Source organism: Podarcis gaigeae, assembly GCF_964106915.1.
Source record: "Podarcis gaigeae genome assembly, chromosome: 14".
NCBI classification, from domain to species: Eukaryota; Metazoa; Chordata; class Lepidosauria; order Squamata; family Lacertidae; genus Podarcis; species Podarcis gaigeae.
In genome coordinates, this window is record NC_139690.1 from 32184879 (window position 1) to 32197306 (window position 12428).

Consider the following 12428-nt stretch of genomic DNA (forward strand, 5'->3'; position numbering starts at 1 on the left):
AGTTTTGGCTCCTGCCAGACTAACAACAACAACAACAACATACTTTACTTTGCATGTCAAAACAAGTCCTGTTGCTATAAAGTCTTCGCACAGTTTTGTTGGGAAGTGTTGTATAGTTAAAAATGTCGGCAAGTTCAGATTTATGCAAAGTTAATTTCTGCTGCTTCTAACTTTGCAGTTGTACATTGTTTTAGGCTTTTTCAAGGCATGTCATGAATGGTATCAGTAATCTGCACCACAGACCAGCAGAGCAGGTCCTGCATAACAATCCCTATATTTCAGGAAGGGTGAGGCATTAAGACAAAGCTGCTTTGTCAAGTTTGAGCTACAGAGGAAAGCTCCATTACCACCACTGATTTTAACAACATACCAATTTTTTTTTAATGGTTTCTTAGAATTTCTGAATAATGCGAAGGCTGCACACAGGAAAATAAAATGCCACGGAGGTACAAAAGATGATCCAGAAACATTTCTTTTTTTTTCTAAACAATGTAATATTTCTCCTGTATAAATTACACAAAGGTCTAAAGCTTTGGTGTGCCTCAAAGTAAGGAGCTCTATAAATAGTCACAACTTCTTGTAAACTTCCTAAAACCTTTCACCATCCATTTCCAATATGCAAACAGTCTGGGAGAGAAGGAAAGAAAAGTGATTCGCTATGCTCAGACCCTTTTCAGCCGAAGGCCCACATTCCTTCTGAGACAACCTCGAAAGGGCCACATGGCAGCAGTGGCTAGGACCAGAGGCAAAACTGGCAGATCAACAAGTGTAACCTAATTTTTATAAACCCACACCCCTCTCTGATCCATTCAGGCAAATAAATATAGGATTTCAAGGACATATTCCAGCCAGGCAAAAAACCCAAAACAAAACGGGAATGAAGCAATGCTGGTGAAAGGTGTGGTCTGGGGAGAGTCTCGGAGGGCAGATGAAAAGACCTGGAGGGCTGCAAAACAACTTATAGTCACAGAAATAGGTGTGTTCTAAAAGGAACCTTGGAAAAACGGGTGCAAAAGGTTCTTGTGCAATTTCTGAATTGGGAGTTTGTGCATGATCAACCAGGCCACAGGCTGAGAATGGCTGTGCTTGGTTCAGGGAATAAGGCTAACAAGGATGCGAGGCAAGTATGAATTCAAGGGGTGCCCGATTCCAAAGCCCAGGCAAAAAGCAAAGAGGTTCTGCACACAAGCTGTTGATCAACCTACCAACAGCCTCTTCCTGCTTCATCCTTCTGGGGTCAGCAGGGGCAAAGAGACTGCAGCAACCACATTCCAGGCAAGCTTAACTGAAAAGTTGGCAGGAGTGGGAAATTGCTGAGCAATTCTGCACCCTCAACAGTCCCAAGAGTCAATGCATGAATTCACCGAAGGAAAGGAGATTCTCTTCCAGCTTGATTTCCTGCGTGTTGGCCTCAAATGGCTTTTCTTCCAGGCGTCTATAGTCTCTTGTATCGGTAGATGTGGTACCTGCATTTAGGGCAGTAATGGTCTACGTCCTTGCAACAATTCGTCATGAAAGGTATGAGGCAGCAGCCCATGCAGCCTCTGGGAGAGAGGGCAGAAAGTTTTAAATAGGTTTGTTTTTATCCCTTCATCAAAAATTTGATTTCAGGACAGTTTGCAATAGTTTGACCATTTTAAAAATATAACCCCAATAACACTAATAAAACACAAGAGAAAATCTCAGCGATAGAATGCTCTTTAAAAGACTTGGTGCCTACAAGATAACTAGGTGGATACCAGGCAAGACTCACTAGGATCTGAAAAGGCCCTCTTAAGAACAGAGGAAGCAGCCTTTTGAGTCAAACCATTGGTCAATCTATGTTAATATTGTCTACACTAACTGGCAGTGGCTTTCCAGAATTTCAGGTGGTGCTACTTGGGAGATGCTTGGGATTGAACCTAAGACCTTCTGCATGCAAAGTAGGTGCTTTACCTGTAGTCCTTCCCTTTAGGAAGTTAGGATGCTGTCTTATACAGAGACAGAAACTTTCATCTCCCCTTTTTGATATCTGCCTTGCCTCTGAAGGAGGAGGCACTCTTCTGTGTGTGTTGCATGTGCATGCATTTTCCAAGGAACGAAATCTCACAAAGCTTCAAATTCAAGCAAGATTACTTATGTTTTCCCAAATACTGCCAAATGTCAAATGTGGAGTGTATTCTTTAGCATTCAAGAGCATCCATCCATTTGGACCATGAGGGACGAGCTCTTCCCTGCTTTCAATGAGAGAAATATGTATCTGCATTCCCAGACAGACTGTGCCTAGTGTCAAAAGGGCATTGTCTTTCCAGGAGGACAACCAAGGACTCCCAGTGTGTTGCAGTTGTTTGCCCATGCCCACCCCTATTTGCTGGCACCAGGCAAGCTTCTCTGCAGGGCAAGAGGACATTCACGTTTCATCTAGCACTGGCTTTAATTGTGGAATTACATTCTGTCTACGTACATCTCTTTGTATAGAAAAAGCACTCACCCCATCACACACACAGCACTGCAAGCTATGTATGTCAGAGTTCCCACACGATAGACGACCTCCGTCGTAATGATCTGGCGGCAGCAAGGGCAGATGGTGGACGCTGGCTTGCTCGAGAAGATTCCCGCAACCACCACCGGAGGACCAGAGTCCATTTCAACTAGGAGTTGCAAAAACGAAATTGTTCTGTCTGAGCATTTACCTTTGTTCACTTCCCAGCTGCAGCCCATCCATTGAGAATACCTCCCCACGGCGTTTGTGATATAGCAGCCACTCGGAGTTGTTGGGCTAGAAGGGTTTAATTCTTTCCTTCACATCAAGCTCACTGGGCCAGTTACTGTCTCTCAGCCAAACCTACTTCACTGGGTGGGTGTGAGGATATAACGAGGACAGTTGGGGGACAGTTTATGCTACCTTGATTTGCTTGGAGAAAAATAATAACTTCAAAAAACCCTCCTATTGGCACCCATATGATGTGGATGTTTTCAAGTCTAAACATGGTGCTGGGTAGAGGCTTTGGCAAGGGAAAGAAGCTGTGGGGTAGGTGTGGATCCCTATACTGCCCACAGACCAGCAGTTACTCACCTCTGGGCAGAAGGTCATTAAAACAACTGGAATATAAATGTCAACACACCGGTCTGGGTAGGTTTGCCTACCCAGGTTTTAATCTGTTACTGAAAAGAGGACAGTGATGGTACCTGCCTAATGCCAATGGGCAGAGAGTTCCAGCTGCCAAAGATCAATTTCCTACAAGTGATGCTTTAAAAGGAAATCCCAGCTCCACAGGTTATAATGGTTGAGTGGGCATCTATGGTACAAGGTGAGCCTTCAAGTTAACTGATCTCAAGCAGTTACAGGTGTGTTTTTTAAAAATATATACTAACACCTTGAATCTTGCTCAGTAAAAAATTGACAGCCAGTGCAGATGACTGAGCCAGGAGTGTTATATTCTAATGGGGTCTTGATCTGGCCAGCAACTGTGCTGCAGCATTTTGCACTAACTGCAGTTTCCGGATCATGCACATGGAAATTCCCACACACAGCACATCGCAGTAATCCAATCTCTATAGGTTTCTAACACATACTTGGTCCTACTTGATCACAAGGGACATCTTGACATGAATATGGTGGTGGAGATGGACAATCGTAGCCATCGCCGCTTTTCCCATAGCCATAGTCACCTGCACCAAAAGAAAAAACAAGCAGAAGAACCTTTAGTTGCTTCAGCTGAGAACATATGAAGAGCCTTGCTAAATAATTGCAATATAACCCATCTGTTGTTGTTGGCATCTGTTTCAAGAGACAATGGAATGCATCTTCAGTGAAGTCACCTCCCCTGCTCAGCCTCGCTGATGTGGTCCATAGGAAAGCAGAGCAATATGTTTGGCGCCAGCTTGGCTGCTGGAGTTGCCAGAAGGAGGCATACAAGGGAATAACCCATCTAGTGCCTGGGATAGAGTGTGGGTCATAGCTTCTGTTAGTAGTATTGAACGTGGGGCTGGCAAGTGACCAACCTTCCTAATTTAGTTTGGACTAAAGCTGCCCACTTGTGAGTGTGTTTCTGTGCATCCTATAACATTTGCCACTTGTGCATTTATGGCTGCCTACCTGATGAAGTAGAAGGTTCTGGCCAGAATGGATCTGGTGCATAGGGTTCCTGGGCGTAAGGTTCCGGATTATATGATGACTGTTGTGGGTATGGTGATGAATATCCTGGTGCAAATGGTTCCGGCTGCTGTGCCAGGGGAATCATGGGGATCGAGACGGTCTTTTTTTGTTGCTCCATTTCTGGTGGTTTGTCTGCAAGTGATACAGCAAAGGCAAGGTAAGGGGTGGAGGCTAATATTTCACTGAATTAGGGAGAGAGGCAACATACACATTGGTTTCTACCAAGGAGATCAGGTGCAAAATCAGGACATCACCAATGTCAGATTACCCAGTGTGAACATCTTTGAAACTATTGTGGTGGTTCCACAAAGTACTTCTGAAATGACACATAGGAAGTTGCTTTGTGCCAAATGTGACCATTGGTTCATCTAGCTACAGTGACTGGCAGTGGCTCTCTCCAAGATTTCCATCTGGAGTCTGATGGGAGTTGAAGTCCAACATCTGGAGAGTTGCAGGTTTTCTATCCCTCCCCTAGAGCAGCCAATGCTTGGGTCCCCGGACGTTTTTGGACTACAACTCCCATCATTCATAGCAAGCAGGACCAGTGGCTGGTCTAGGGTGTGCAGCCTCAGGCATCTGACTTCCACGATGTCTGGGTACCCCATCATTATCTGTTCCAGAGCAGATAATCCTCCCACCCTCTACACCAACATACAATGTAGCAAAAAATCAAAGACTCTTGTGGCATCCTAATGACATGGTTGTTGGACAATGCAACTCATTTGCAGTGCTGATGCAACTGAGAACAAGCTGCAGCTCAAGAAGCCTGTGGTTTGGACCTTGCATCTGTCCTGAATGCACTATGTAGCCTTGCACCTGAGCTAAATCACCTATGTGTGATGCAATTGTTTCTTCATGCCAGCAATCTCTAAGTTAATCTATGCATGCTTATGTAGCAACTTGACGATGGAGATTGTCAATACCAGGGAAGGTCCTAGGATGGAAGAAGGGACCTTCTATATGCAGAGCAGATGCTCTGCCGCAGCTACATCCAGTGCTCCATCTAGCTCAGTATTGTCAACATCACTGGTCTTCAGCATCACTGGCTATGGCATGATACAAGGTGGGTCACAACAGGAGTACTACCACAGTGCAAATATATGGTAAAGGTTTAAGAAATATGCAGTGAAAGGTTAAGCCTGGGAGCTGCAGCCCTTCCTCAGTATGTAGGTCGATGAATCTAAAGCTGAATGTAAGAACATTACAAAGATCTCTGCTGGATCAGGTCAGTGGCCCATCTAGTCCAGTATGCCCTGTTCTCACAGTGGTCAAACAACGTCCCAGCAGGAACCCCACAGGCAGGACCTGAGTGCTCCACATATAGAGACAGCCTAGTTCTTGAACATTTTGGCTCCTGAACAATCGAAACCCAGGAGTGACTTCCGGTTTTTGAATGTTCTTTTGGAAGCCAAACATCCGATGGGGCTTCCACAGCTTCCAATTGGCTGCAAGAACTTCCTGCAGCCAATCAGAAGCTGTGCTTTGGTTTATGAAAGCTTTGGAAGTCGAACAGATGTCCGGAACGGATTCTGTTTGACTTCCAAGGTATGACTGTAGCTTGCTTTTACGTAACTGGGGCTTCTCTATAGGACTTATATATTGATCGCTTGCCAATATTGGCTTGCCCAAGGCTTACATGGAGTTTAATAATAATAATAATAATAATAATAATAATAATAATATATTATTTATACCCCGCCCATCTGGCTGGTTTTCCCCAGCCGCTCTGGGCGGCTTCTAACAAAGAATTAAAATACAGTTGAGATTATGAGCCTCTCCCAACATCCTTTTTATTGCACATTCGGCAAGGTTTATGCTCATGATGTTATCGCGGTGGTTGCACAAGATCATGCATTCAATACCATTTGTACCTACAAAAGTTTTGGGGCTCCCACACTACTTCGTTTGCAAAAGATGCGTGTCCTGCTAAATTCCTGTAGCTTTTCAAACCACAAATATTTGTGGGGTGGGCAAGGGCCTTTTAGATGGCAATAATGCAGGAACAGTGAGGAAGAATCACAGAACCACTAATGTGCTGTGATTAAGGCAATCATATGTTGCAGAAGGCAAGGCATTATTGAACATTCATTCTGATTTCTTTGTGGGATGGTTATAAAACAGTAGGCGATTGCCCCAAGTTCCTCACAGGCTGTTTATGCAAGTCTTCATCTTATTCATTTTTTCAATACATTTCCCTGTCACTTTCTTAACCACTTCTAAGTGCAGATTTGTTGTGCTAGGATATGGCAGGATGCATAAATTTGTTGAATGTTTTCTTTAAATACTAAGGTTCATTATTGTTTCACAAGATGTGTATCTCTTTAAAGGCCAGAGCAAATATTATGACCTAGTTTTACAGCTGTAAAGCAGTATAGCAGGTGCTGTTAAGTTGTGTTAATTAAGCTGTGTCAGCAATTGGGTACAGTATGTAAAAAGCAGCATGTGCCTCTCTCAGTACCCTGGTGAATGGATTGATGGATGGGTCATATGTATAGATGTCATGTAATTTAATGTAAGAGGAGTTTTTGTTTTTGTAATTAAAGCCAAGCAAAAGTTATATTTGTGTTTCTTTGTTGTTTCCTGAATGTGTGGTCTCCCCAGCACGCTTTCCGCAGTGCAAGTAATCTGCTAAATACGCAACAAAATTTAGCAAAACCTAAATTTTCCCTGATATGCTTGAATTCCACTCAGAGAAATGCTGACAGTCTGGAGACAGCCCACTTAAAGAGAACTTAGTGAGTAATTATTCATTTAAGAGAAATACCTCCAGCTAGATCAGGCTAAAGGTAATGGGAAAGGGACCCGTGACCATTAGGTCCAGTCGTGGCCGACTGGGGTTGCGGCACTCATCTTGCTTTATTGGCCAAGGGAGCCAGCGTACAGCTTCCGGGTCATGTGGCCAGCATGACTAAGCTGCTTCTGGCAAACCAGAGCAGCGCACAGAAATGCCATTTACCTTCCCGCCGGAGCGGTACCCATTTATCTACTTGCACTTTGATGTGCTTTCGAACTGCTAGGTTGGCAGGAGCAGGGACAGAGCAATGGGAGCTCACCCCGTTGCGGGGATTTGAACCGCCGACCTTCTAATCGGCAAGTCCTAGGCTCTGTGGTTTAACCCACAGCACCACCCACGTCCCTCTAGATCAGGCTAGCTAGAGGCTTATCTAACCCAGCGTGCTCTTTCCAAAATGACCAACTGGATCGCACTGGGAAGTACAAAAACAAGACTGAAGGAGCTTTTCCATCACTTATGGTTCACAGCAAGCAGTATTTAGAAGTATACCACCTCTGATCCTGAAGGTTCTATACAGCCACTATGGACATAAGAAGAGCCTTGTTGGAGCAAGCCTATCCGGTCTGGAATCCTGCCCCCCCCCCAATGGCCAACCAGATGATCCTAAAGCAAAGCCAACAGGCAGGACATGCGTGAAACAGTAGCTCTCCCACTTGGGATTCCCAGGAAGTGGTCTTCAAAGGCACCATCATAATCATTAATACAGGGGGAAATAATTCTACATAACCTCAACGCAGAGCAAATGCATGCTGCACTGGTTCACATTCCTTTCCCCCTGCCCCTGTGAGGAAACAAGCTAAGGTCCCCAATGGCCTAGGGCAGGCTTCCTCAACCTTGCCCCTCCAGATGTTTTTGGCCTACAACTCCCATGATCCCTAGCTAGCAGGACTAGTGGTCAGGGATGATGGGAACTGTAGTCTCAAAACATCTGGAGGGCTGAGGTTGAGGAAGCCTGGCCTAGGGCTACCTACCTAGATGAAAGGGGAGGGGCAGGACAGAGAGGCAAGAGGCTCTGAGCCCAGCTTCGGCTGGGGAGAGCGGGATATAAATAAAATTTTATTATTTAATATTATATTGCCCCATGAGATCACTATGTGCAATGAAGCCAGAAATAGACTTGCCTGTCATTACAGATACCTCTCCTCCTCCAGTGGGAGGAGAACATCACTCAGGCCCCATATGCACTATGCATTAAAAGCAATATCATACCACTTTGAACCGTCACGGCTTCTGCCCAATTATACCAATTATACCACTGTAGGTGCTGAAAAGTGTTGATGCCCATTCTCCCAGAGCTTCAGTTTCCGGAATGGTTTAGCAATCAATCCATCTTCCCAGGAAACTCTGGGAAATGGAGCTAGCTGCCTGAAGGGAACAGGAATCCTCTAGCAACTTTCAGCATCCTAAGCAAACTACAGTTCTGAAGATTCTTTGAGGAAGCCATGATAGTTTAAAGTGGTACAATGATGCTTTAAATGTAAAGCTCAGATGGGGCCTTAGTGGAAGGGGTATGTGCTTTGCACAGGCATGAACCTTGTTCTGTCCTGTCTTCTCCAGTTAAGGAACCCGTAGCAGCAAAGAGATGGGGTGAAACCTCTGTGGGAGGTCTTGGAGAGTCATTTTCAGTTAGGGTGGACAATTCTGAGCTGGATGGACTAAGGCATGACTCTGCAGATGGCAGCTTGTGTCAAATCATTCCTGCAACTAGGGATGTGAGGAGTAGCAGCTATTCTCATCCCATCAAGTGTTCACCGCTATTAGCACTGCTTCCGTTTCACTGCAGTTTGTTTCTGCTAAAAGTAGTCTGCTAGCCTCACAATTGGCTATGGCCAAAGCTGGCATAATTAATAATTTGTGTAATCAATTTCAGTGCAATTCAGTGGAATGTATTGTCAATGCAGACAACGACACACAATTATTTACATAACATTTGTGGACTTAAAAAAGCAGTAGCAGCAAATACCATTTGTATTTGCTTGCATGATTTCCATTCCTGACCTCCAAACATGGAACCTGTAGCAATTTCTACTCCTCTTTCCGCCTCTAATGGAGTTCTCCAATAGTCTTACCTCCAACCCACCAATCAGGGTGCCCTTTCACTTCTCCTCTCTCTCTATTGGATGACTACCAGTTTCTAGTGTTTCCAGATGGAGAAAAATATTTCTTTGTCAAATTTCTCAGATTTGATACACCTTTTGTCATGTCCTTCTTTCCTGTCTTTTTTCCAAACTGAAAAGCCCCAAACGCTGTCCAACTTTCTTCATACGAAAGATGCGCCAACCCCCTGGTAAATTTGGTTGCTTTTTTGGAAACTTTTCCATCTATTTTTTTCCAAGGAGCTCAAAGCGCTACATGGTTCTCCCTCTCCTCATTTAATCCCCACAGTCCTGTGAGGTAAATTAGGCTGAGAGGCATTGACTAGTCCTAGGTCACCCATTGAGCTTCATGGCCAAGTGATGATTTGAATCCTGGTCTCCCAGGCCTAGTCCATACCCCAACTCAGACCTTTCCAAACTGTCTTGACACATTAGTGTGCCGGCTGCCGTATGTAGGTGTGTTGCGCAAATTCTCCGTGTGCTCCTCCCAGGGCTGGAAAGGGATTAATTAACCTCTGGTTTGCTAGTAAAATTGAATTAAAAAGGTAAAGGTACCCCTGCCCGTACGGGCCAGTCGTGCCCAACTCTGGGGTTGTGCGCTCATCTCACTTAAGAGGCTGGGGGCCAGCGCTGTCCGGAGACACTTCCGGGTCATGTGGCCAGCGTGACAAAGCTGCTCTGGCGAGCCAGCACCAGCGCAGCACACGGAAACGCCGTTAACTTCCCCTATAAAGCGGTACCTATTTATCTACTTGCAATTTGGGGTGATTTCGAACTGCTAGGTGGGCAGGAGCTGGGACCGAAAGACAGGAGCTCAACCCGCAGCGGGGATTCGAACCACCGACCTTACGATTGGCAAGTCCTAGGCACTGTGGTTTTACCCACAGCGCCACCCTAGTAAATTGAATTACTGTGTCACAAAATGATGCATGTCTAAAAGGTGTCACCAGCATGAAAAGTTTGTAGCTCTAAACACTACAACACCACTTTTGAGGAGAGGCATCCACAACTGTCCCTTGTTATTCCAAGTGTGGCTGCACCATAGATTCATATCAGAAGTTAAAAGCCAAGTTTAAGAATTCCCATTAATCCTCCACCATCTGTTCCAGTTTTAAGTCTTTTCAAATTTGACTTTACAAGCTGGTAAAGCTGGCAACTTTTTCTTTTCTTAAGAAAGACTTAAGCTTAAGTCTTCATGACAATTTAAGCTAGGGTTGCCATACTTCAAAAAGTGAAATCCCCCCATATTTCCACCCGGACACTGTTTCAGATGGACAATGGCTGGCTATGTCCAGAAAATTACAGACGTATCGCAACCCTAAATTAAGCCATTATGGAGCTGGTTGAATCACCATGTCTCAGCTTTGTAAGATATGAATGAACCTTTTCCCTGCACAGGCAGACTCTTCTCTCTTTGTGTGAGGCACAATTTAATCAGGAAAGCCTTTAATAAATCGTAGTTTTCAGTTTCATCCAAACCGGGAAGTTCTGGTTACCAGCTTTGGAACAAGTCAGGCTATTAAACCAACTTCAACTTTTGGCTTTAACATCCTGACTTGTTTTGAAGCTGGTAACCAAAGTTTCCCCATTTGGGCAAAATGGGGAAAACTTTGTTTAATTGACAACTTTCTTGGTTCTCCGAAAGGTGGGTGCACAGGAACTGCAGGCAGGCATAGAAAAGTCTTGTACATACCTTGGCTGAATAAACTGAGATATGGTCATCCAAACATAGCTTGGGAATAAAATCCCATCCTAGCAAAGTCTTGCACTGCTGCTGTTAGCCCACACGTCATAAACCAAGGATGGGGAACCCTGTGTCCCTCTTCTCCCAGTATGGCCAGTGCTCATAGGAGCTGCAGCCCAAGACCTTCTCTTGGGAATTCCAGTGTGAACCACCTGGAGTTTCATCACAGAACATTATTCAGCCAAGATCTGAATGAGAAATTTTCTCACGCATACACCCCTATGTGGCAGGAGCAAAGAAGCCAGGAAGCTGCCAGTTAAACAGTTTTTCCCATTTCACCCAAACTGGGAAACTATGATTGCCAGTTTCGGAGCAAGCCAGGATGTAAAGCCATAAGCTGAAGTTGGTTTAATATCCTGACTTGTTCTAGATCTGTTGACCATAGTTTCCCAGTTTGGATGAAACTGCAAACTATGGCTTATTAGAAGCTTTTCTGATTAAATATATTAAAATAAACAAAACACAGCCCTAATATATACAGATATAAAGAACTAACATTTACCCTCATCCAGTATTTAGAAGAGACTCATCTATGATTTGCTTAGGAATCTCTGCCAAGTGGCCGATCTGTTGATGGTGTTGTATCAATTTTGACAAACCTCACACCTTGGGAGGATTGTATCCAATGCTAGTCCTATTCAGAGTAGACCCACTGAAATGAATGGACAAGGTTAGCTTTGCTCCATTCCTTTCAGTGGGTCTACTCAGAGTAAAACATAGTTAACTATTGCTTTCATTGCTGCACCTTCTGTTTCATTTCCCCACCAACTCAATGGAACACCAAACTTAACTACCAAGGAAATTCCATACCTCAGTAGACTGTGAACAAGATGAGACGACCAGTTTCCCCTCCCAAAATTTCCAATCACTTTATCCTCAGGTTGGATGCTGTCGTTGTCCCAGGGAAGGGGAAGAGCATGGTGTTGCCCTTGTAGAGATGAGGATGCTGACAGATGGCTTATCCCAGTTTAAAATGACAGGAAGGGACTGTTGGCAGGTAGGTAGGCAGGTAGCATTTAATTACCCCCCCAGGTTAGCCAAGTGCTCCAGCCTCCTCCTCCATACACTTGGCTTGTTGCAAACATCCAATTAAGGAATGTCGGGGAACGAGTTTGCTGGGAGGGCTAGGATGTGGCTCATTCATCCCATGCCAGATATTTGGGTTCATGCTTGACATGGAAGGTAATTGAAGATAATCCCCGGAGCATTTGCTCAAGGCTTTCTTTAAACAGAAGAACCACAACACGGAAAGGTGTTCACTATTATTAGATCAACACAGGCACAAGTCCAAGGCCTGACCCGCTTGCCCTTCCACCCTCCTGGGCAAATTCCATTTCAAAGTGCACTCACGCAGAAAGCATCTTCTTTAGCTTAAAGAGTGGCCAGGGCTCCTCAAAACTTAGAAACAGAACACCCAGTGGAGAACGGGTTTTCTTTTTTAATGACATCTCGTGATACAACCTAGGTAAAGGTAAAGGGACCCCTGACCATTAGATCCAGTCGTGGCCGACTCTGGGGTTGCGGCGCTCATCTTGCTTTACTGGCTGAGAGAGCCAGTGTACAGCTTCCGGGTCAAGTGGCCAGCATAACTAAGCCGCTTCTGGCAAACCAGAGCAGTGCACGGAAACGCCGTTTACCTTCCCCCCAGAGGAAGGT

The 12428-nt window shown here is 44.8% G+C and overlaps 1 protein-coding gene across 2 annotated transcripts; it reads right to left on the reverse strand.

Moving 5' to 3' along the window:
* Positions 1-356: 356 nt before the first annotated feature.
* LOC310831023 (lipopolysaccharide-induced tumor necrosis factor-alpha factor homolog) lies at positions 357-11769 on the reverse strand. Of its 2 annotated transcripts, none has more exons than XM_083711039.1 (5): positions 11583-11769; positions 4079-4270; positions 3556-3651; positions 2471-2630; positions 357-1544 (listed from the first exon to the last, which is right to left on the reverse strand). In XM_083711039.1, the coding sequence occupies exons 2-5, from the start codon at positions 4254-4256 to the stop codon at positions 1436-1438; spliced, it is 543 nt and encodes a 180-aa protein (XP_083567165.1). In that variant the 5' UTR covers positions 4257-4270; positions 11583-11769; the 3' UTR covers positions 357-1435. The 2 variants fall into 2 exon arrangements, with proteins under 2 accessions (XP_083567165.1, XP_083567166.1); XM_083711040.1 differs by lacking the exon at positions 11583-11769 and adding an exon at positions 11275-11409.
* Positions 11770-12428: the final 659 nt, after the last annotated feature.